The sequence below is a fragment of the Nicotiana tomentosiformis genome, chromosome 2, assembly GCF_000390325.3.
Source record: "Nicotiana tomentosiformis chromosome 2, ASM39032v3, whole genome shotgun sequence".
NCBI lineage: Eukaryota > Viridiplantae > Streptophyta > Magnoliopsida > Solanales > Solanaceae > Nicotiana > Nicotiana tomentosiformis.
Genome location: NC_090813.1, coordinates 105,169,360 through 105,195,599, shown reverse-complemented (window position 1 = coordinate 105,195,599; position 26,240 = coordinate 105,169,360). Strand labels below are relative to the sequence as shown.

The 26,240-nt window shown below is 37.4% G+C and overlaps 4 protein-coding genes and 1 non-coding gene across 6 annotated transcripts; 3 read left to right on the top strand and 2 right to left on the bottom strand.

Annotated features, from left to right (window-relative positions):
• The first annotated feature begins 245 nt into the window (after positions 1-245).
• Positions 246-11,371, top strand: LOC104092811 (protein RMD5 homolog). The gene is made up of 2 exons (XM_009598485.2): positions 246-540; positions 9,944-11,371. Exon 2 carries the CDS (start codon positions 9,987-9,989, stop codon positions 11,145-11,147), a length of 1,161 nt encoding a protein of 386 aa, XP_009596780.1. The 5' UTR covers positions 246-540; positions 9,944-9,986; the 3' UTR covers positions 11,148-11,371.
• Positions 9,036-9,133, top strand: LOC117275909 (U6 spliceosomal RNA). Its single transcript, XR_004506145.1, has one exon. It is a non-coding gene; the product is annotated as a U6 spliceosomal RNA (small nuclear RNA).
• A 2,864-nt stretch (positions 11,372-14,235) lies between the features above and the next one.
• On the top strand, positions 14,236-15,033 carry LOC138905336 (serine/threonine-protein phosphatase 7 long form homolog). Its single transcript, XM_070193847.1, has one exon. The coding sequence runs from the start codon at positions 14,236-14,238 to the stop codon at positions 15,031-15,033; it is 798 nt and encodes a 265-aa protein (XP_070049948.1).
• A 1,300-nt stretch (positions 15,034-16,333) lies between these two features.
• LOC138905335 (uncharacterized) lies at positions 16,334-17,248 on the bottom strand. Its single transcript, XM_070193846.1, has one exon. It carries the CDS (start codon positions 17,246-17,248, stop codon positions 16,334-16,336), a length of 915 nt encoding a protein of 304 aa, XP_070049947.1.
• A 4,441-nt stretch (positions 17,249-21,689) lies between these two features.
• On the bottom strand, positions 21,690-24,846 carry LOC104092810 (E3 ubiquitin-protein ligase WAV3-like). Of its 2 annotated transcripts, none has more exons than XM_009598483.4 (2): positions 23,976-24,846; positions 21,690-23,840 (listed from the first exon to the last, which is right to left on the bottom strand). In XM_009598483.4, the coding sequence occupies exons 1-2, from the start codon at positions 24,351-24,353 to the stop codon at positions 22,029-22,031; spliced, it is 2,190 nt and encodes a 729-aa protein (XP_009596778.1). In that variant the 5' UTR covers positions 24,354-24,846; the 3' UTR covers positions 21,690-22,028. The 2 variants fall into 2 exon arrangements, with proteins under 2 accessions (XP_009596778.1, XP_009596779.1); XM_009598484.4 differs by having other exon boundaries at positions 21,690-23,837; positions 23,976-24,843.
• Positions 24,847-26,240: the final 1,394 nt, after the last annotated feature.

Sequence of the window (26,240 nt, the reverse complement as noted above, 5' to 3'; positions counted from 1 at the left end):
AGTACTTTTTCAAAAAGTTTTTAGAAAAATATACTTAGAAATACTTTTTAATAGTTTAATTAAATATTATAGAGCACAAAAATATTCTTTTAATTGATTACCAAACATAAACTATCTTGAGAAAAATACTTTAGCAAATATGCTACTTATAATGCATTTAACCTACTTTTAAAGCAAGTCGTGGGTTCGATCTTTAGCATCCACAATATCTTCAGCAGCGTTTTCTTTTTGCACCCAGTAATCATATATTTCATTTTTAACCAAATAAAACATATAGCAGCCAAGAGGAAACCCTACCCATCTTCTCGTTTCTACCACAATCGTCACCCGCAATAACCCTCTCCTCATCCACTCCCCCCCCCCCCCCCCCCTCCTTACTCCTTCACCGGCCCGACTTTCTCTCCGAATTCTTCATGTTGTTTGTTTCTATCTCGTTTTAGTGTTTGACTGGAGATCAAATATCAGCTTTGTGAGATTTGTTGCAACTTTCTAGACGTTGACCGTTTGGATTGTCTTCGAATTTGAAGATCCGGCTATCAGGTGTGTTTATGCAATAATTGTTGGTTGATTGATGGCTATTATAGCAATAATTTGGTTTTATATTCTGGAGCTATAACAGTTATTTTTCGGATCCACGGCTGTTTCCCTAAGCTGAAAACCTGTAAATTTTTAACTAGTGATGTGCGGATATATCGGTTTGCCTACACCCCACCCTTCCCTTACCCCACTTGTGAGATCGCACTAGGTATGTTGTTGTTGTTAGCTCTGCGCTTATTTGTCGAGAACTTGAGGACGAGGCGTGTATAGATGAATTCATTTCCGTTGGAAGCAAATTGTAATGACTGAAATTTCAGGTTCTCTTTAGTTAGTAATTAGTTGGAGCTCAGTTAATTGGAAAAATTCTGCGGGTCTTAACTGTGTATATTAGATTGGATTGTGAGAGTATTTGTTGTGAAGTAGGACCGTCTGAGCTAAACTCTTGGACCGCTGGTTTGATTTTAGGTCAGTGGGTGCACAATTGCACCCACATTTCGGAGTATGACAAAGCATATATATATATATATATATATATATATATATATATATATAAAACAGTTCAATTAGAAGTTTTCTTAATTCTAGTTAGAGACTTGTATGTTTTATTTTGCTTATTAGCAACAGAAATAAGAAGAGAGAAGAGATTTGTATATTCGTGTAGAACTAAATGTGTGATCTAGAGTTCATCTAGTTTTAGAGAACATCTAACTTGACTTAAAAGATAAACTATTTTGTATTGGGATGATATGGGCCTAAATAGAGTGGTGGGATAACAAAGGAGTCATATACCTTTTTTTTTTAATAATGGTAACCGCTGGCCACGACTAATCCAGTGGCCAGTGGGTGCATATACCTCCCTCCTAAATATCAGGTAACTTTGTCCACGAAAGTTTTTACTTGATCTACTTGTGGGCATACTTTTCTTGAATTCCTCTTTCAAAACATTAAAGAATTTTTTTATGTATTTCAAGTTAGAAATGGTTAGGTACCGAAGCAATAAGCGTAGATTTTCCAATCTCATTGAAATCAGGATCTTTAATTTTCCTCCCATGAATGGCTTATGCGCGAGTCATTAAGAAAAAAATATTTACTTAGAAGGATAATCTCTCAATCTTGAGATTGCTGCATTTAGATTTTAGATGAATCTGGTCTAAATACAGCATTTGGGCCAGTCTTGCAATGTAACTTTCATCTCTTTTTCCATTTTATGCACTTGCAAGTTAGTTGACCAGTCTGAATTGTTACTCATCTTGTATTTTTAATAATGATTGCTGAATTCTTTGAACAATTAGTAAAAGTAGATGTATGATCTGTTTCGGTTATAAAAATAAGTTCGTGTTTCTTTTTTGCTTTCTTCTACTCAAAATTATAATGCAAATTTATAATTTTTGTTTTATTACCTTAGTTCGTGTTTCTTTTGTTTTATTACCTGATAAATGAAAAATGTTAAATTATGCTTGAGCTAGGGATATTAATTCCATTTAACCTCTAAACAGCCATGGATGAACTGTATGTGTACATATTTCTTTCTCTCAAAAGTACCACATAAGTGCCTGGGGGCTACATTGCAGCGCTACATCGTCTTCTTCTCTCCTGAATACTCAACTATGCATTACATACTTCACTATTTCTGACATTGCCTATTTTTAATTGATGCAAATGTACAGTAGGCTGATTTGGTAAAAACATTTTAAGGTAAAGTCAATTCCAAGCGTTTGCTGTTTAGGGCAGCCTTATTATAAGAGAACTTTGCGTGATGTTGTGCACCCACTTGGAGGGCAACTTTCTTATTCTTAAGGTTCTGTTTTACAAGCAATAAGGATATTGTTTACTTGATCGAGTATAAGTTACTTGGTTGTGGGGAAGGGTTTCAGAGGACATAGGTTAGTGAAAGTAGTATATATTACTATATTGGTGGAGACTCGAGTGTAGCTTATAATGGCAGGTCGGATGTGGAGATGCAACGGTATAATCTGGACTAGTCCTTTGTGGTGGTAGATGAAATTGCTCAGCCACTGACATCAAAATGCGATATCTGTTATATGCAATAGTTTCAAAGGGCTTTGCTTATGATAGTTATAAGCAGTGTTTTGGATAGTGTGCGACGACAAATAGCGACGAGGGCCCGCTTCACTGAGGCGAGAGGCGAGCAGCGAAGCACTCGCCTTTTTGATGATGTGAAGCAACAATTTATACAAAAAAAATAAAATATTATAATATAACTAAAAACTCAATAGCAATAATATATTATAAATATATCAATTCAAAAATAAAAAACTCAATAGATAGTCATAGTAGATTCATAAACTAAAAGTCTAAAACAAGCAACATCTATTCTTCTTCAAGATTTTCAAATTCTTGAATTTCAAGAATGTCAGCATTATATTGGCTATCATCTTCTTCGTCCTCGGATTCTTCATCAATTAGGGACCGGCTCGAACTTGCTACTCCCTTTCCCTTGTTATTTGAACTTGAAGAACTCCCTCTAAGACCATAGATATTCTCCTCAACTCCAGCCGCCATAGAAACAATACCCCAATCGAGATCATCTCCTACATACACTTGTTCATCTTCGTGATTTTGGGGGGCTCCAGTTAACCATTCATTTGCCTCGTCAATGTTATCCAACAAAATTGGATCAATGGTATCGCGAGCTTCATAACGACGCCTCAATGTTCTATTGTATTTAATATACACTAGATCATTGAGACGCGATAGCTCAAGCCTATTCCTTTTCTTAGAGTGAATCTGCTCATAAGTTGTAGAGATTAATTAATAGATACTAATAATAATACAATGTAGAATATATTAATATAATAAATTTACTTCTTATATGCTCAAATACGCTCCAATTTCTCTCGCATCCAGGTGAACTACAAGTTAGGAATAGTCGTTTGACGACAAACTTTTGCAAGTTTGGAGTTTGATGTCCAAAGTTCATCCACCATCCAACTATAGAAAAATATTTTAAAAGTTAATAAGTATAAATAAATCAAATAAATTAAATTAAAGCTATAAGGATATCTATATTAAAGTTAGTTACCCGGCGACCTTATGTCTCTGGCTCTGATGACCGCCTGTAAACCAAATAGGCCATCTGCTTGTGAGTACCTACCAAACTCCTCCCCTATTTGATCTACCATCGCTGCATCAGGGACCAACTTCTCAAGACATTTATTGTATCCAACCCAACTTCTCAAGACATTTATTGTATCCAACCCACACCTCTGAATATAAAGTGTCATCTCTACTATTCTTGTAAAATAATCCAGGTTCAGCATATGGCCTGCTGCATGCAAAGGTCGATGGAGTTGATTCGACCACCTGCTATCAATAATCTCAAAAACTTTCTCATATTTCCTAACATCTCCCTCAAATGACACTTCAATAGTTTATTTGGCTCTTTCCATAACTTCATAAAGATAGCCCATTGGTGGTTTTCTCTCCCCACCACCAAACGAAGCACCCTAATCAAAGGACCACCAACTTTAAGAGCCCGAACGACTTCATTCCAAAATGATAGAGAAATAAGAATTTTGGCAGTTTCTTTTCCCGTAGCTTCCTTTGCATATCTATTATCTTTCCATTCATTTGAAAGAACTAGCTTTCTCAAGTTTTTCTTTTGCAAGTAAAAACTATGCAAAGTAAAGAAAGCTGTTGCAAATCTAGTCTTGGCCGGTCTCACCAAATTTCTTTCATTTGTGAATTTCCTCATCAAATTCAACAACAATGGTCTCTGACTGATGTAAGAATATATCTTGACGGTCTTAGTGAAAAATGTAAAAGTAACAATAACAATTTTATAGTTAATATTTAATAGGACATAAGTATAAATAAAGTTAAAGTTTTAAAGGTAACTATATTAAAGTTCCTTGAAGCATATGAGTTTTCCTTGAATATGTTACCAAACATCAAATTGATACAATGGGCAGCATATGGAGTCCAATAAATGTGTGGATACATAGCTTCCATCATCTTACCCGCACTAACATTCTCACTAGCATTATCGGTAACAACTTGTACACCATTTTCCTTTCCAATTTTATCAATAGTCTTTCTAAACAAGCTGTACATTTTGCTTCCATCCGTAGAAGAGTTGCTGGCATCGTAAGATTCAAGAAAAACACTCCCTCTTGGAGAGTTCACTAACACATTTTTGATCATTTTTTCATTCCGTGTTGTCCATTTATCCATCATAATGGAACATTCAAACTTGTTCCATTCCACTCTATGCTCCTCAATAATTTTGTCTATCTTCTTCACCTCTTTTTTAAGATGAGTTACTCTAACTTCATGATAGATAGGAGGCTTTATTCCTGGGCCATATTGTCCTACGACCTCAATGAATTTATCAAAAGTTTTGTAGTTAATACAATTAAAAGGAAGCTCTGCATTGTACATTCATGTTGCGAAGGCACTTACGACGCGATCCCCTAATTTTCTTGGCTTCTAAACCTGAACCAGAATCACCTTTTCCCTTTTCTTGTTGTTTTGCCGAGAAATAAAGATTGAGAGGACCTTTTGTCACTGTACGCGCCGTGGATGACCCACTAGAACTATTTGAAGATATCTTTTGAGTTTTGGGGGGGGGGGGGTGTTCCGTTCCCATTTCATCATATTCATCAATTAGATTCACCGATGCTTCATAATTCATTTGAGTTTTTGTCAGATTTTTCTTCTCAACAAATGCTTTTACTTCCTCCCTAACCTCGGGCGGACAAAGAGGACATTGTACTACATTTTAAATCCACCTATCAAATGTTGCTTGTGACGAGTTATTCCACCATGATATGTTTTTTCACAAAACACTCATTTAATTGCGGATCTTAATGAGCCTTGTATAGCAAAATTCCAAGCTATATCATTTCTTTTATTACTATCGGATGATGCCATTTCAATGCTGTTTTATAGAAAAACAATTATCAAGTCTATATCACAATATGCAATTAATTCTACTCTATAACTGAAAAAGGAGGAAATTTCAGGTTTGAAGTTTTGAAGTAGTTCTCTGCCTCTGCCCAACAGTGAAAGAATTAAAAATTGAAAAAACATAGCAAAAACAATAGCAAAAACAGGGTGCAATATTGCTGCTCAATCAAAAACAGAGCAACAAAAAAAGAAGATTAGAAGAAGAAGAAAAATGAAAAAAACCCAGAGCATAAACAGACTCTCTGTTTTGTTTTTTGCTGCACTGTTGCTCGACAAAAAACAGAGCAAAAAAAATAGAAAGAAGAAGAGAAGATCAGAAGAAGAAGAAAAACGAAAAAAAAACAGAGCAACAGACTCTCTGTTCTACACAGAGCAAAAAAAAATAGAGAGAAAGAAGAAAGAAGAAAGAAGAAAAAAGAAGAAGAAATCGAAGAAGAAGAGAAACATACCTGGGCTGGGTCGAGACTTGGATGAAGAAGAGGATGGCAGAAACTTGAAGCTTTCAGGTCGAAATCATCTTGGGTGGACTTGGCTGCTCTGTTGTTTGAAGGTTGAAGAAGAAAGAAACGTGAAATCGCTGCAAGCCCTAATGTTTTAAGTCGTTGGTCTTTTCTTTTAATGTCTGCGCCTTTTTCTTTCTTTTTTTTCAAAAAGCAATGCCACAGCTCGCCTCTCGCTACACAACACCTCTCACTACACAGGCAGAGGCGTTCGCCTTTTACAAATCGCAACGCAACAGAGCCAAATAGCGCAGGCTGCTCGCATCACCTCGTCTCACGCTATTAGCGCTGAGGCGAGCGCCATTTATAACACTGGTTGTAAGTCCGCAGGAAAAATAGATTAATTAGAATTTGAATGAGGACGAGCTCCTAACTAAAAGAACATGAGCACCAATTTCAATCATCCTTTAGGTTTGGGCCATCTCGTTGGACCTTTCTTTTTAAAATTTTCAATATTTCGTGCTAGAAGCCCATCTAAACCTCTTTCCACATGACCAATTCAAATTATTGTTTCTTTAACTTTTATTGGGCATTGTTCGTGGCTTATGTTTGCCAATGAGCATAATGTCAGGACATGATTCAAAATGCACAGTCCACTCTAAGCACCCTTTTAATTCTTGTTCCTTATCATTCACACATAGAAGTAATACGCCAAGCACTTTTCTTTCAGTTACCTAGGTTGCCATTTTAGCTGTTATGATTTAGGACAGGTGGTATGAAGCAGTAAAAGTCAAAGCTCTATCAAATTAACCATTGACCCTTCTAGATTAGAGAAGTGGGAAATCGACTCCGTCTCATATTTCGCAGATCCTTTCTATTTAAGGATGTCCCAAAATGTTTGTAAATAAGATCTTCTGCAAATAATGAAATTCTTTGTGAAAGTAAAACGAAGCTTCTCAACAACAACTCAGTAGAATCCCACTAGTGGGGTCAAAACGAAGCTTCTTCTTGACTTAATTAACTATGTGCAGAAGGTGCCCCTTACACAGGATTAAGCACCCAGTATGGTGGCTAATCAATCTCTATGCTAAAAGGTAAGTATATTTTCTATAATTTCTTATACAACATATCCTAAGGTATCCTATATGGCATTCTATTAGAGTTTTCTTATCCAGATACAATAATCCAGACATGTATGAATATTGGAATACGCCCCATTAAAATCAAAAGTGGGAAAATCATCTTGAATTTGCTTATTTTGAGAACATAGAGAGTTGATATAGCAATCTCGTTGGATAGTGCAAAATCACCAAATAGAAAAGTAGTGCTTTATTTTATTTTCTCCAGAAAGTTGTTGGTAATGGCACATCGAAAGAAATTCTTCTTACACCGTACAAGGAGAAGTATCTATTCTAATCACTGCAAAGAGATATAGTTGCAAATCTTCAGGAGGTTATCTTGAATTGGTAGAACGATGATAGTAAATTCAAAGTTTAGAGTATGATCATGATTGTGTATAAAGTCGCACGTCGGTAGCAAGATGGATAGTGGCACTAGAACCTTCACCGGAAAGATGAATGGTGCTTGAAAGATCCTAGAGAGTAGTGGCGTGGAAACGGTTGTAGAAAAGAAGCAATGCATGAATGGTTGTTATAGAGAAGAGCAATGACAGAATGATCATCTTCAGAGTAGCAATATCGATTTTCGGAGATAGGACCGACATCGATGTCGAAAGGAAGAAGAAAAACATAAACACTCGCTAGGGCGCCCCTCACATGTTGGCCATCTGCCCATTGGTAGCGGAAGCTATTTGAATTTATACCAAGATCATAGAGGCTCTAATACCATGTGAATAGAGAAAATTTATCATTGACTTGATTGAAAAAAATGTACAAGAGGTTCCCAAATATATTAATACAACAACAACAACAACAAAACCAGTGCAATCCCACATGTGGGGTTTGGGGAGGGTAGTGTATCCGCAGACCTTACCCCTACCTTATGAAGGAAGAGAGGCTGTTTCCAATAGACCCTCGGCTCAAGAACAATGACAAGGACACAATAAACCAACATTAACAATGGCAAGGAAATAAGATAAAAGAAACAAATAGCGCATCATGTAATAACTACCGACAATAATGCCACATCGTCTAATCAACAAGGAACTCGGAATAGGAGAATACAAGACTAGTACTAGTACTACTAATACGACTAGAAGAGACTCTCGACTACATGTCAACCCACATCCCTAATCCTCGACCTCCAAACCTCCCTGTTGAGGGTCATTGTCCTCGGTAAGCTGAAGTAGAGCCATGTCCTGCCTAATTACTACTCCCCACTACTTCCTAGGGATACGAAGCTATAAGAGAAGTGCAAAAACTACCGACAATAATGCCACATCGTCTAATCAGCAAGGAACTCGGAATAAGAGAATACAAGATTAGTACTAGTACTACTAATACGACTAGAAGAGACTCTCGACTACCTGTCAACTCACAACCCTAATCCTCGACCTCCACACCTCCCTATCGAGGGTCATTGTCCTCGGTAAGCTTAAGTAGAGCCATGTCCTGCCTAATTACCTCTGCTCAGTACTTCCTAGGTCTCCCTCTACCTCTCCTCTGACCCGCTATGGTCAACCTCTCGCATCTCCTCACCGGGGCATCGATGTCTCTTCACTTGCCCGAACCATCTCAGCCTCGATTCCCGCAACTTGTCTTCCACATGGGCCATTCCCACCTTGTCCCTAATAACTTCATGCCTAATGCGGTCCTTCCTGGTATGCCTACACATCCATCTCAACATACTCATCTCTGCTACTTTCATCTTCCAGACATGAGATTTCCTGACTGGTTAACACTCGGCTCCATATAAAATAGTCGGCCTAATTACCACTTTGTAGAACTTGCCCTTAAGACTTGGTGGCACATTCCTATCACACAAAACACCAGACGCAAGCCTCCATTTCATCCATCCCGCTCCAACCCGATGCGTAACATCCTTGTCAATCTCCCCGTTCCCCTGAATAACAGACCCAAATATATTAATATGGTAGGTAAATATATTCTTTAAAAACAGAATATCCGAAGGTATCTTAGAGGAATGTTCTATAATATTTTTCCTATCCAAGTTCCTTCGGGGACATCCGATAAAATTGGAACGATATAGAAAAGATTAGCATAGCCCCTGCGCAAGATGACACACATTGAGAAATGGTCCAATTTTTTACTTGGACAAAAAAAGATTTTTCTTATTCAATTACAATGAATCTAGACATGTATAAATCTACACACTGATGTGCTTGCTATTTTAACATTACAACAGGCTGTTGTTTCCTTGTGTTGTCCATGCTTTAGATGTCTAGGCATGAGCGTGCAGGGCGTGTAAGAGTCCCAGATCCTCATCTCATGCCCTAGCTTTTAAGGTTGAGTTAGGCCCAAAGTCCACTTTTTTAACATTCTACATATTTTTCTCAGGTTTCAAATTTTACAACTTCAATATGGTATTTTGCTTTATTTAAAACAACTTCAAGCATGAACTCCAGCATCTCTTTTAATTTTTTCCTAAGCATTTTATATATAAGTCAAAGCAGCTACTTATTTTTTGTATTGGCGTCACTTAAATTGGGATGGAGAAAAGGATATAATTGGTTATGAAGTACTGAAGCATTGATGCAAGGTAGATGTTATGTGGGAAATAATACATGTTTGCTCTACCTGGCAAAACAAACTAGCAGCAGGTAAAGGTATAAAATGAAGCAATCAAAATATTCCTTGTCTTATTAGTTAACTTTTAATGATCCTGTCTCTTTTCAGGTTCTTTAAGGATCATAAACTTTCTTTCAGCTGTAGCTAATTAGGAACTTGTGTTTCATTATGAGTTGAAGTTAGGTAGTTCCGAGGAGTAAAAATATATTTTTAACATACACTGCCATGTCTGGTTGTTAGTCACTGATGGATTTTTTTCCTTTTATTATCTCCTACTATTGGTGCCCATATGTGCGCAATGCATACTAACGTTGCATTCTTTTCATCTAGATTACAGCAAGAAAGTTCTAGCAGGAATTTGAGAAAGTAGGAAATGGAGCTGAATACCATTAAAGATGCTTTTGATCGTGTTACAAAGAAGCAGAAGGTTGCATCATCAAAATCCCAAGAAGTGATGGCGCAGATCGGTCATGAAATAGAACAAGCACTGTTGAGAATACAATCAACAAATGATGCTGCATCTTTGAGTGAGCACAAAATGATTCTTAGTGAACTAAAAGCTAAGTTGAAAGAAGTTGCTCCACTCAGTCAGTTGGAAGGAACACAAAAAGAGCTAAATGTTGCCCTAAGCAAGTACCCTAAGCTCCTTGAGAAGTCTTTTAACCCTGACATATCAAAGGCCTACAGGAATGTTGGTTCTGATATCCATACCGTTAACCAGATAATTGCCAGCCATTTCTACCGGGAAGGCCACTTTGATCTTGGTGATTGTTTCATAACTGAGGCCGGAGAACCTGAAGCTGCAGGCCAAAAATCTCCTTTTCTGGAAATGTATCAAATACTTGAAGCCATGAGGTCTAGAAACCTGGAGCGAGCTCTGGGTTGGGCCACCACCAACAGTGAGAAACTTAAGCTAAGTGGGTCTGATATTGAAATGAAGCTACACAGGCAGCAGTTTGTCGAAATTCTGCAGAAAAGAGGTAGAGATGGAGCTTTAACTTATGCGAGAACTTTCTTTCCACCTTTTGCTACCAAATATATGGCAGAGATCCAGAGGCTCATGGCCTGTCTATTATGGGCTGGAAAACTAGATTCGTCACCTTACGCAGATTTGCTATCGCCTTTCCACTGGGATAAATTGGCTGAAGAGCTTGCTCGGCAGTTCTGCAATCTCATGGGTCAATCCTATGACAGTCCATTGAGTGTGACCATTGCAGCTGGTGTCCAGGGGTTGCCAACCCTTCTGAAACTAATGAATGTGATGACTGGGAAAAAGCAGGAATGGCAATCCATGAAACAGTTACCCGTGCCTGTAGACTTGGACAGAGAGTTTCAGTTCCACTCCATCTTTGTCTGTCCGGTGAGTCGGGACCAGGCAACTGAGGAGAATCCGCCTATGCTGCTTTCTTGTGGGCATGTGCTATGCAAGCAATCTATTACAAAACTGTCGAAGAACAACAACACTCGGCCTTTTAAGTGTCCTTACTGCCCCACGGAGGTTGAGGTCGGTCAGTGTAGACAATTGTACTTCTAATATGAATTGTTTTCAGTGTTTGTATCTAAATTATTTTGCTACGCTGCTTTATCCCTATGCTCTGTGAACTCAATTCATTTTCGTTCATACCATGGTTGATGGTACCTCTAACGATAGTGTTAATGGTGCTTAAAGCTGTTCTTTTCTATGTACTCTGATAAACTGATGTAAATAGGAATTCTTTTGCCATTTCATGCAAATAACTGGAAATGCTTGTACAATCAGATGTTGGCCTTTTAAGTCTCTCCCTTCATATACCATCGGGTGTAAATGGTTTTTGGAAGAAATTAGGTATATTCATCCGAGAAGAGATGAATTCTGTTCCTTTGTTGGCGCCTTCCTTTTTGGGTGTGGGTGTGGGTGGGTGGGGGTAGGAGGATGAGTTCTATCTCTACTTCGGCACTTAGTTCTGTTGTTGTTGGCAAGTTTACATGGTGGAAAGCAAATGCGATATTGACTTTGAAGTAATGCCTATGAAATGGGTGCAAACATAGTTGAATAGAACAAAGTGATCGATTAATTGACTGTATTGTAAGATAATGATTTTATGAATAAACTTTCTATGTGAACACATGACCATTCATGGAGGTGTTTTAATTGGGATATCTTTTTTATTATGTCTATTTCTAGGTTATATGCATAGTAAGACCCAATAGTCGAATAACCCCATTTATCTGTGTCTTCTACAAGGAGATGATTCACGAATAACCAAGCACTAGTGAAGACATGATCTTTCACTGCTAAATATCCCTTGCAAGCATATGAAATTTTTATTGGGACACGTCTAAGTAATGGTGTTTATTTGGTGATTTATGACTTGCAAGATCAATTGCCAAAAGTTGTAAATTTAAAAGAATTATAGTTTAGAGGTTAGGATACTAAGATTTTTGTCAATCGATTTCATTATATTAGCTCAGAGTAATTTACTGGCCTATGCGACTAAATGCAAAGAAACTTATTCTGATTCATTAAAAAAAAAAACAGTTAGAAGTTTAAATGGTAGAATATTACAGCTCTCTCATCTATTCCCCTTCTTAAGTTAAATTGCGCCATATCGACTTCGTGTTGCTGTTTTTTTTCCCCCTTCTTTGTTTCAAATTTTGGGAAGCAGAGAAAGGAAGTAATCTTTGGATTCCAGATCTGAAGGATACAGTATTAAATTGGCAAAAACGTGACAGCCCCACAAATAGAGAACAAGATACGAGTATGAAGACATAAAGTACAGCATCGATGAAGCATAGTTTATTTTAGGAACACCCTTTCCCGGAGTCCGGACCAAAATGTGGTTCTTTTGAACTCAAACGATCGAAATGTGTGGGAAAAAAACATAGTGACCAAAATATGTAGAACGACCTTTTAAAGGGCGCTATACTTTAACGGCCGTTATACTTGAATTTGAAAAGACAGACAAGTATAGTGCCGTTTATTAAAGCGTTGTAGTATAGCGCCTTAATAAACAGCGCTATACCTACGTAATAAACCGTCCCCTTCTCTTCCCCTCCAAACCAGACACCCCCCCCCCCCCCCCCCAAAACTTAAAAAACCAGCGGTCCCCTCATTAATGACCAAAAAAGCTTGAGTGGAGCCCACCCATCCCACAAAAAGTAAAGATTCTCGGTCCCACATCCCAGCTAAGGCGTTATCTCGTTGTGAGTTGCTCGTTTCGGCTCCAAATCACCAAATTTTCAACTTTCCAAAAACCTTAAATCGAGGTATTCAGACTTAGTTTTTGTTAAAACTCGTATAAAAAATGCATATTAGTTGTTTTTAATGTGTTCTATGTTGTTTTGTGATTGTTTTGCGATTTAACTAATTTGTTGTTTTTATCCGGACTATGATATTAGTGTGCTAAAAAAATTAGTAAAAATAGAGAAATTATTATTAGTTTTTAAAAAAAATGCTAATTATTTACTTTTTACTGTGGTATATTGTATTTTCGTAAATATTTTGTGATTAAATTTATTTGTTATTTTTAACCGATTTAAATTATTTATTTGCTTAAAGACTAGTAAAATAGATAAATTGTTACTTTAGTTCCCTCTAGTGGTATCTTGTGGCCTAATGTAGTGCTTGTATTTGTAATGTAGTGCCCTTTTAGCGTAGTAAAATGTAGTGTCCTTTAGCGTAATATCCTTGTAGTTATTGAAATTAATCATTTAAGTATCTATTATACCCAAAAATACGTCAAAAAAGCTGATAGTTCAAACACAAACTCTGTCCAATTCTAGCCAACAATCGTAATAAAATAATATGAGAAAACAACAATATTTTCTGGACTAAGTATGAGAAAACAATAATATTTCCAGGATACATTGGTGCTACTGGGCCTCAAATATCGAGCCCGGAACCCATATGTGAATATTTAATAATTAAATCTTGTATAATTATAAAAATTAATTATTTAATTTTATTATAGTAAAAAATAAGTGAGTCATAAATAAAAAATATATAATAATAAAACTAACATATAAAATAATAAAACTAACATATAAATTAATAAAATTAACATATACAATATTAAACTAACATATAAATAATAAACTAACATTTAAAATAACAGACATGTTGAGTGATAAATCGAGATAATTTTCTCATCACGAACACAAGAATTCAGGATATCTTGGTGTTACTAGGCCTCAAATATTGAGCCCGGAACCCATATGTGAATATTTAATAATCAAATCTTGTATAATTATGGAAATTAATTATTTAATTTAGAACAAACATATAAAATAATAAAACTAACATGTAAAATAATAAAACTAATATATAAATTAATTGAACTAATATATACAATATTAAACTAACATATAAATAATAAACTAACAGACCTGTTGAGTGATAAATCGAGATGATTTTCTCATCATGAACACAAGAATTCAAGATATCTTGGTGCTACTGGGCCTCAAATATCGAGTCCGGAACCCATTTGTGAATATTTAATAATTAAATCTTGTATAATTATAAAAATTAATTATTTAATTTACAAACAAACATATAAAATAATAAAACTAACATGTAAAATAATAAAACTAACATATTAAACTAAAATAATATAATTAATATTATTTAATTTACAGTAGACGACATGGAGGTTCCGCCTTTGCATTCCGGACCTGTCAGTCTGGAGCTACTGTTGTTACAAGGCGATCATAGGTCGTCACACATATGGGAGGGACAGTTACTGGCCCAGACGTTCCGTGCCAGGAGAGTAGACGATATGTGGGGCTTTCTCAGGGACCACCCTCTCCATCCCCGTATAGTCAGACGCCTCCAGGATACGGGCTTTTATAGGATTGTGGAGATCGGCCGGCTGCAGCTGGATTGGTCGTTGATTACGGCCCTGATAGAGCGGTGGCGACCGGAGACGCACACATTCCATTTGCCCATTGGCGAGGCCACTGTCACGCTTCAGGACGTGGAGGTCCTGTATGGGCTGCCCGTTGATGGACACCCTGTTGCTTTGCCGAATGCCATCAGAGAGTATACGGCTTTGCACTACATGGAGATGCTGCAGCGGCTCACTGGTTTCCAGCCAGCGGATGAAACTCCACTGGTTGGGGCCAGTCGTCTGCAGTTGACACCCGTCCGACAGCATTTGGAGGCATTGCACACTGACATCACAGATGATACACGAGAGCTTCATATTCACCGGTACACGAGGTTGCTGCTGCTCCTTATGTTTGGAGGGGTTTTGTTCCCGAACACTTCGGGGAACCTAGTCAGCTTGAGATTTCTTCATCATCTTGAGCGGCTAGATGATTTACATCAGTACAGCTGGGGTGTTGCTATTCTCGGTTACTTGTACAGGCAGATGTGCCGGACGAGCATGGGCACCCAGCATGACATTGCTGGATTTTTGCCGCTGCTACAAGTGAAAACATAGTCGACTACTCTATTCATTATAACATACCTAGTAAAAATATACCTTAAATTTTACGTCCACTTTGTATATTAGGTTGGGGCCTCGGAGCGGTTCCTGCAGTTGCAACCACCTCTACCACCCTTAGCTCCAGGTGCACCACCTCCGTTTCTCCCTATAGCTAGGAGGTGGGTTGATGGGCGAGGATATGGATGAGAGTACGAGGCTCGACATAATCTCCCCTTGTGCAGGGATTTGTTGGATTTGCTGGAGGGAGCACAGGTAAATGTATACCTAAGTTTACTTGGCCTGGCTTCATATGTGTTGCGTATACTCACGATTTATGTTGTTACTTAATAGTTCATTTGGAGGCCATACATCGACGAGCTAATAGCTGGTTTGCCCGATTATTGCTCCGCCGACCGAATTATGTGGAGCTCTTCCGTCCCGTTGATGTGCCTTGATATTATGGAGCATCATGCCACCGAGTGAGTACTTCATCAGTTTGGCCGCCCGCAGCTTGTACCGCCACCGCCCGCCTGACATATCACACATTTTCAGCGGGATGATCATTCCATGGTGAACCAGACATATATGGCATGGCTAGAGGCGTAGATCGATACTTGGGACCAGTGACATGACCTGATTCCGCCCCCCTCCACCTGACCGGACGGAGACTGAGCATGATTATATGGGTTAGTACCGCAGCGTTACCCGACTTTTCGTCGGGAATCCCATTTATCGCGTTGGCGGTCGGTACGTTCCATACGTCGGGAGGCACGAGGTACTAGTATGTTATTTGATATACTTACTTATAACATTAACCTAGCGTCCCGTAATTTATATTTTACATGTTGTGCATGCTATTGGCCTACATCTGTTCCACCAGTTGGGACTGCAGATGCAGCAGCATACCGGCGGGGGAGCAACCGCTTAGCACGAGTATGGCCGGCAGGTTACCGATCTGGCTTCCCGGACATTGAGGCGAGCCCGAGATGATGAGCGATTAGGATAAGAAGCTGAGTATATGGTGCCAGAGCAGTACCACCGGTGGGGCCGGAACGTGGTCGACGTGGCAGACGTTCCCTACGAGGTAGGGGTGTCCCACGAGGTAGGGGCTAACTTCAAAAATATTTCGCTCGCTGCAATACTGCAAAAATAAATGCCAATGTGCTCGCTTCCTGTATTTCTCAAATCTTTTCATTGGTATTGACATAAATTCAACACCCCTTTCCATCAATGACGATGCACCTCTAGCCCTTTCAGCAAAACTCCCCGCCATCTGCTTGAATGACATCCACACTATGGCAGTGACAAATAATCCTCATGTAGACTTCAATAACCCGTTGAAAGATTCTGACACATTTATAGTCAGAATTCCCCATCTTCTGCCACCACCCGCATGCAAAGTCCGCTTGTCAAGTTCATGTCGCATCAACCAACGATAGGCTTCCTCGTCTTCCTTCTTGGTAGATTCCATGCGCCTCCTGAATTTACACTCTTGGTGATCTGTTGCAGACATCCATATTAAATCATGCAATTCCTTGTTGGGATATGCCTTCTGGAAATTGGCCTTCAGGTGCCTCACACAGTAACGGTGGTAGGCATACGGTTCCTTCCATGCACGCAAATTCTGTACAAAACTTAAAATACTACCATGCCTAAAAGATATTAGACAAATACCTGAACGTTGTTTGATAACGTGCTCTTTCAGGTGGTTCAAAAATAGTGTCCATGTCTCTTGGCTTTCATTGGCATAAATAGCAAAAACTAAGGGAAATATACTTCCATTAGCATCTACTGCAGTGACGATCAATAGTTTAATATCATACTTTCTATAGACATGAGTGCCGTCTATGGATATTACCGGTCGGCAATGCAGATAACCATCAATTGCTGGTTTAAATGCCCAGAACACATATTTGAATATATGTTCTAGTATTCCCGGACTCCGCTCAAGCTTCCATTCAACAACAGTCCCGGGGTTAAAGTGTTGCAATGCAGCCATGTACCTGGGTAGAGATGCAAAGGACTTGTCCCAGTTACTATGAACAATTTCAAATGCACGTTTGCACCCGAGAAATGTCTTTCTTTTGGTAATGATGCACCCATATTCCTGGTGGACGGATGTTATACACTTTTTGATCTTGTACCTTATGGACGCTTCAATGTGTGGAATCAAGACAAGAGAAATCAAGTCAGCATTCAAGTTAAAATGATTCCCACTGAATGTGTCCATTTCACAATTGTGGGTTTCAATGTATTTACCTACAACCCACATATTTGTTTTCTTCTTCCTCGCACACAACATCCAATTACAACCCATAAATCATCTATGGCAGACTACCTTGTATACATCTGGAGATGACTCACGTACCGTGATCTCACGACACTCTTTTACGCTGTACATTAGCCCCGCCCTGGTTAGGCACGTTTTATCGGGAAAAAGCATGCCATTTGACAACACCGTTGCTCTAGATTCATCCCACATTGCTGTCCAAATTTCATCAATATCCCTTGTGAGGGCATCCACATCCGGCATACTTGGCAAATGATCAAGGTAGGGAATCTCCCTTGAATGAAACAACTCGTGGGACTCGTACACTCTTGGTCTAACGAGGGGTGGAGCATGCTCCCTCGTCAAATCAGGTCCAACATTCTCTTCCTCCTCATCATCACCCTCATCAGGGAAGGGTGTGTCATCTCCAAACTCATCGACATTGTTGTCATAATCACTATTCTCTTCCTGACTCTGTGCATCTGTCAGATCCCGATTAAATATGTCGTCTTCGGACAATTGAGTAAGGATAGGACCTTCAGGATGCTTGTTTTCATTGCACAACTAACAAAATAATGAGTTACTCAAATTGATAAATACTTTATATATAGCTATATCACTTCACTTACAAATCGTAATGTGTTGACATCCCATGATGGATATTATCCTGTTGGTGATGACTCCCGGATGGACCACCATGATCCAACACACCAGAACTAGGCATATTCCAACTGGGCGTTGGTTCATAACTTGTAAAATTCATATCTGGCCGGTACCCCCTGTGGAATATATGAGTGCTAATACAATTCAATACAGCAAAAATAAATATCGTAACACAAAGGAAAATTGAAGTTTACCACTCGCCTTGTAGATTATGTAAACTATAAGAGAAATTATTCCCTCGCTCCTCATTCGCCCGTGGAGATAAGTTTAGACCAGGCCGAACTCTTTCAGCCGGAACCTGTTCGGCTAAAACTGCTCCAAAATAACCACCCGATAACTGAGGGATATCCCTGTTTTGCGCAACCTCATTATTGCGAATGTCTTCAACCTTGACGTACATTTCCAACATTTTTATCACAAGAAATTTTCGGTATTCATCCGGAGTCCTCAAAAAATCTCTCAGAGTTTCATCGTCCTCGATGTTAAACTCAGCATAACAAGCAACCCCCTTGCGGAGTGACAGACTACTGATATCTTCCGGTTACTTTAAGGTTCACCAAACGTTTGCTCACACTCATTTTTTTACATAACAACGATACCAATTTATCGTACTCCATTGTAAGTGGCAACTTAACATGGTACTGTGGAGATAAACTATAGGTTACTGAGTTATTCGCCACCACAACCTCACCCCCCTCCTCCCCAAAATATAATGAGACACTTACTTTTCGCTCTTAAGACATTATGACAAAATGCAAAATAATTTAACGAAGAAATATTTCAGAAGATTTGAGAATATTTATGAATGGACTTTTAAAAAATTCTCAACCTCCTTAAATAGGGCAAAAAACCAGTCCGGGTTACAATTATTTTAGGTATAGCACCTTAAATAAGAGCGCTATACTCAATTGAATTATTGTTATGTCAGTTAAGCCCAAAAAAATTATTTGTGTGCTCACAAAATATGTATAACGTCTTAATAAATGACGCTATACTTGCCCGTATTTTCAAATTCAAGTATAACGCCCTTTTAAAGGTTGCTATACCTTAACGGGCAAACGGACGTTAAGGTATAGCGCCCTTTAAAAGGGCGTTATACATATTTTGATCATTGTATTTTTTTTTCCACACATTTCGAACGTTTGAGTCCAAAAAAACCACATTTTGGTTCCGGACTCCCTTTTCCCGTCGGCTACTTTATCGTATTTTGTTGTGACATACAAAGAAGTAAAGTAGGTGTCTTTTCGATTCCAATGGAATTGTTTGCTTTGGATTGGTAAGAAATTGCTCTATAGTAAGCAGATAAAATGTACCAACTCCTACAACCCCTTTTGATATTATTTATAGTACTTACCTCTCAAAAAGCTCTAACAAAGGTACGCAATTTCAGGAGAAGAGCACCAAAAAAGTGAAAAGAATACTATAGTAAGCATAGTTCCTTTTTCCCACTTTATAATAATTTTACATTCTTCTCAAACCTTTTCTCATTTCTTCCTTCTATGCATACTTCCATTTGCAAAAAGTTTTCACTCTTTTTCCCTTAGTTTTCACAAACGTATAGCTAAAGTCACGCTAACGTGGAATTTTGTTAAAGTACATAATAGACCACTTTTTCTTTCTAATTTTCTCGGGATTTTCAAGGAAAGAAGATTTATCTGGAAACTAAATGGAGCTGATGATTATATGTGGTCCACGACTCTAAGCATGTGATTAAGCCTCCCCATATTTAGCCTTTTACTATTGGGATTAGAGAGTGGATATTAAAATAATTCTCCCTTTTGTTGTGTCAATTTTCTAAGCAATTGATAATGACTCAAAAATAGCGATGTGTATCATGTCCTGTGTTTTCACATTTGGCAGCAGTACTGAATTCCTGTGTCTCGTTCTACTTCACATATCTTGACCAATAAAATTCGGCAATGGCCATTTGTGAATGCCCTTTATACATTGTTTCTGAAAGTTGATAAATTATAGATAGAAATAATTTGCCCTTGATGTTATTCTCTAGGAGGGAAATATATTTAGGGCCCGTCTGGCCATAAAAAAAGATAAATTATTTTTGATTTTTTTTTACTTTTTTTTAAAATCAGTGTTTGGCCATAAAATTATTGATTTTTACTTAAAGATGAATTTCGGAATTTTTCGAAAATTTAAAAAATTTCAAAAAACTTATTTATTAAAATTTACTCACAAAAATTCAAACACAACCCAGAAGTATATATTCATATCCAAACACAACTCTAATTTTCAATTACTATTTTCACTTAAAAAAGAATCTCTTATATGAAATTTTGCAATTCTTATGTCCAAACGCCCACTTATTTGGCCATTAAATTAGCCAGCTGGAGTTTTGTGCAATATCAGATACTACAAATTAAATGAACCTCATGCCAATATATATAACACCCACCTCTCTATTCTAGTCTCTATTCTTGAATAATACATCATCTATTTTGTTTGATTCAAACCTAAAAAGGAAAAGAAGTCCTTCCATTAAGGACCCGTTTGCCCATATTTTTTTTCCTTTTTCTTTCAAAAATATATTTGTCCATAAAATTTTACAAGTCTTTGAATTTTTTTCAAAAATGAGTTTTTCAAAAAATCATATTTTCAAAATTTTCAAAAAAACTTTTTTTTCTACTCACACTGCAAATATTTTTTCAAGTGAAATGCATATCCAAACATAATTTCAAATCTCAAATATAATTTTTCAACTTAACTCTAACTACTATTTTTTTTTTCAAAAATTACAATTTTTATGTCCATACACCTACTAAGTCATTTCAAGAATTATTAAAGTCGTTCCCTTTAGCAAATTACCGTTTAGCCATAAGAATTTTTTCACTTTTTTGAAAAAAAATTCACTTTTTTCGGAATCAATGTTTGGCAATAAAATTTTCAAATTTAACTTGAAGTTGAATTTCGGAATTTTCAAAAATTTTAAAAACTCCAAAAGCTGTTTTTTCAAAATTCACTTCCAACTAACTCACAAAAGTACAAAAACAGCTACAAATTATATTCATGTCCAAATACAACTCTAATTTTTAAATACCGTTTTTATTTAAAAAAAAATTTCCACTTTTTTTCTGAAATTTCACAGTTCTTATGTCCAAATGCCCACTAAATCATTTCATGCAAAATAGAATTGTACAAAGAGATCTCTTGACTTTTAACCACAGCAATCTCATACTAGAATGAAAATATTCATGATAGGACCAGTTAATGGGGTCTATGTAGTGAGAATATTGACTATTGGACCTATTAATTCTGGATATCAAATGGGTATTAAAAAAGTGTATAAAGACTGGGTTTTTCAGTTATTTAGCGTTTGTACATAACAAAATTTTCCTTTTTCTCATTTTTTTTTCTTTTTTCAAAATGCTCAAAAAAAATTTAATTTTCACTCAAACATGCATTTTAAAAATTTTTAAAAATTTTAAAAACTCCAAAAAGCTATTTTTCAAAATTTTCATTCAAATCACTTACAAAACTTAAAAACAACCTAAAATTATATTCATGTCCAAACACAACTCTAAATTTCAAATACCATTTTGAATTGAAAAATATTTTCACCGTATTTTAAAATTTTAAAATTCTTGTGTCCAAACGCCCACTTAATGTCATAAACAATAAACAAACATATCCCGCTATTCTGCAATTGCTATTCCTTTGCATTTCCAAAACCAATAAACTTTAAGAGAACAAAATAAAATATAAAGGGACAATGACTGACACCAAATTGAAGAAAGATTATTCTGTTCATCTCCATTTAAACATCATTAAAATCTCTACACAATAAGAAAAGTTAAAAGAAAGGATTATAAAATATTTGGGAGATAATAAAAGACAAAAGCACATAGCTCCTCTAACCCCCACCCCCTCTTTACACTGCCTTAATCAATCAATCACCCAATGTGGGGTACCCACTTACTCTTTCACTATCTGTTGTTTTCCTCTGCAGAAAGCGCCGAGCCGTCGGGTACCCTTTGTCGTTTTTTTTAGTTTTATTTGTTTTTTCTTCATATGGATAGGTCCTATACTTTTAACCTATTTCTATAATTAAAAAGAAAATAAAAAATTAAAATCTTGCATCTTCGAAGCCGTGTAAATCACTGACTCTATTCAACGATTTTCTCATTATAGCCACTTTAGCTAGCCTTTCAGCTGCTCTCCAAGCCGATGTTGGTGTAAGCGGCTCGGCTTTGTCGTCATCCCTTTGTTGTACGTTTATTCTTCGCCCATACTGAGATTGACTCTGAATTTGAGACTGATTTTGCCTTTTGTAATGAAGCTCAGAAAGCTCGGCTTCTAAGCCACGTACAAACTCACTAGCTGAGCTAGAATTCGACTGAACCAACAAAGCTCGAGCTGAGGACAACATGTGGTGCGCCCCGGTCAAGTCATTTCGCTCAATCATTCGCCTTGACTCAGCCATGGCTCGAGTACAAACGAAAAGATCTCTCAGCCGTTGGATATTAGGTGTTGATGATCGAACGGCGTGTGGACGTGGGACCAAAAGAGCTTGCTCTTTGCAATAAATGAGCTCTTTTGTTGACGGGTCTTTGTAAGAGCATCGAACGGACAATACATGGTGGGTCCCAATTGCTGACGTGGGAACTTTTAGTTCCACCAACAATTCTCTCTCTTCCTCTGCGTAGAAATCGCCTAGTCGAAGTGAACCAGAACCGAGAGCAGCGGGCCGGTTTATGTAAGAGTAAACCGCCGCTACTTCAGCCGGCGCTGAACCGGACACGAACCCTAGCTGAACTCGGAGATCCTGCACGACAACGTTTAATAAGCCTCCAATGAATTTCGTGAAAACGTCGTCGTTGGATTGGTTCAGTCCGATGGAATGTACCGGAATCTCCAAAGTGTTGAAGCGCGTGCAGGTGGATACGACGGAAGATTGACACCGTTGATTGGTGGAGATGGTGGTGGTGGTGGAGCGTTCATTTGGAGTGTCTGATAAGAGCATGATGCTTGCAACGGCGTTTCGCTCTCTGCGATCTTCTAGAACCTTCGCAGCCTTTTTGAGCGCGTCGCTTGCAGTGGTTCCTGTTCCATCTAGAGAAACAATGGCGTCCACTATACGACGCGCCGATCGTTTGCCGTTAGCTGTCATTCTCCGCAACGGTAACAGCCGTTTGGAAGTTGTGGAGAAGGCCACAATGGAAAGCCGATCGGAAGAGGATAGTGATGATACTACTAACCTCATAGCACGTTTCATCATTTGGATATTCTGAGGTTTCATTTTTCCGCTAACATCAAGCACCATAACAAGATCAATCGGTGCTCTTCGAGCTGTCCTTGCCAACACCGGTGGTGCTTTAAGTTTAAATATTATCACATACGTCTCATAACTCCGGCCAACTGACACAACAGCAGCTTCAGGCAATAACCTGGCCTCGAAGTTGGTAAAATTTACTGACGTCCTCTCCTTCACCGGCTTCACATTTGCATCCACGAAAAATCCTTGAAATTCTTCCACTACATTATCATTCTCTTCATCCGATTCCGGTATGGGATTGAACCGAGCACCAGAAGTAGGAGACATCAGTGGCTCATCATCATTGTACACCTTCAGAATAGGCCTTCCCAGCTGAAAGTGGTCGACGTTTGTAAATTTGACATCTCTTTTTGCTGCTTTAGGAGATGGAGATACTTCTCTAATGGTCTTCTCTTCAACTTTGACTGGTTTTTGAGTATCGTGTATTGATAATAGAGGCAGCTCCTTCCATTCAGCGCTACAAACAGGACACACAAGGGCAGTTTGTTTCCTCAACAGAGCTGCAATACATGGGAAGTGAAAACTGTGAGAGCACTCAGCCGTGAAAATGGCAGTGCCTTGCCCAGTCTTCACCGTCTGTATACATACACCGCACTTTGTCTGCTATACAGGAAAAAGAGCAAGTTAGAAAAACAAACTTTTTGTGCACATAATTGGATTCTACTGTAGAGAAATGTGTATGAGATGGCAGAACATTAATGAACAGAACAGTGAACAGTATTAAACAGTTATTGATACCTTAGGAAAGCGTAAGCTGGACTTGATAAAAGAAAAGGTGGAAGGTGAACGAGGGGAAGATGGTGTAGAACGACTGAAAAACCGGGGGCTGTTTTTGGTTTTGCATTGAAGTTTTGGACTTCCTGGCACTGACGCCGTCGCCGCCGGAACAGTTGCAGTAGGTGGCGGAGTAGTAGTGGTTGTCCGGCAACGGAGTAATGAACTGGAAACTGGCGGAGACTGAAAGCGCGGCGTTGAAGGGTTTGAGAAAAACCCAAATTTGGAACTGAGCCTGGGACTAGGAGTTGGGTTTGTGTTGTCTTGCTTCTCTTTGAACGAAGTACTATCTCGATCTCTGGGGATCGATGTACAAAAAGCTCTTCGCCATCCCAAAACCATTGTGAGTCCTCTGATTCTTGTCTTCTTTTTCTTTTTGCTGCTTTTTGTTGTTGTGATGATGATAGGTAAGGGAGAAAAAAGAGGATTCTATAGAATGTGATTTGGTATGGACAAATCAAACGGAGGAAAAAACATAGTAAAGGAAGAAGATAAAGAACAAGACAAAAACAAACAAACTTATGTTTCCTCTCTTTCTTTCTTTCTTTCAATATCAATATAAATCCTCTTTTTCCTCTGCTGGCGATGTTGCTTTCTCTTTCCTTTTCTCTCTTTTTCTCAATCAGCAGGCACAAAAAGATCACTGCAAACTGCAAATACTCCAAAAAATACTTTAATGTGAAAACAGAAATCCCAGTGAGTCTCTTTTATTGGATTGCAGTGGCTTTTTCCAAGGTGGCAAAATCTTAAAATATTGAGGGGACCATGTTTTCAACTTTTTAACCGAGTGGGATAAGGGGATTACCGGCAAATGGAGGTTTTGCCTAAATCTGATTTTGGAAGGTCAACGGAATGGCTTTTACACTTATCTGCAGTCTATTTCTATTTTCACGATTAAATAGGAACCATCTCTGCCATGAAATCTCTCTCCTCTATTGTTACTAAACTTACCTCTCTTTAATTTCATACCATTGTTAGCTTTCTTTTTTCTACCTTTTTCCCTACCAACTTTTCACCTTTACATCTTTTTTTACTCTTACCCACGTGACTCCCTTGAGTACACTTACAACCTCCTTCTTAATCTTTGATGGTAATTAGCGGGCTCGGCCTCCTATCTTTTCTTGTACAATTCTTAGTAAAACTAGCATAGTCTCAAAGATTAATACAATTCTTAGATTAGTAAGCTATTGAATATTAAATACTCCATTCGTCTCAAAGAGTGACAATTGGATGTGATGGTCAAAATATTTGTATTTTAAATCATAAAAAGTAATATATATATATATATATATATATATATATTACTTTTTATGAATAGTAAAGAAAAAACATTTCAAATCATAATCAAATAATAAAATAAGTGACTTCTTTTAATAGGAGTAATGATATTCTTGTCGAGTTGAAAGAAATAACAACTTGGATGGAGTGATTATATATACTCTCTTTTATCAAATTTGTGCAGAGGAATTGATTTAGTTCCCGTTTGGTTATAAAATTTAGGAATTTTTTTTCTAACTTTATTTTAAAATATCTGTTTGTTTATAAATTTGAACCATTTTTCACAAATTTTAACAATAAAATGTTCAAATTCCAAAAATAACTCTAAAATAGTTTTTGAAATTTTTAAAATTTTCTACTCACAAAACATCAAATTCTTTATTTTCAAAAATTATTTTTCATCTCATCTTTAAAAACTCATTTTCTCTGCTATTTGTATTAGCTTTTAAACTACACAGACGAAACAACATCTCCATTTCGATTGCATTAAACAAATATCTCCTACTTTTTTATGTTCGCGCTGGCCTTGATGGAAATGTTTATACTGGTAATCTTTTTTATCTAGAGTACTACTTGTGTAGTGCCTTGTTAGAGATCGATCTGTTATTTTAACTCAATGAATACGAGAGTAATTTTTATGGGTCGTCATTCAATTTTGTGTTCATTAGGCAAAAGTCATTTTTCTTCTTTTTATTACGTAAAATTTATTCAGCTTTTTGTTCATTACTCAAAAGTTATTTTTCTTTCTTTTCTTACACAAAAATTATTTTACTTTGCTCTATTTATCACGAAAGTGACATTGGCCAAATTTTATAACACTTTTACTTGAAAAGTCTATTATGCCCTTAATATTATAAATCCTCTCATTTATGTAGCACCTTCTATATTATATACTATATAATATAATTTTACCTAGGTATTTTATTTATAATTAAAATACTTTATATTATT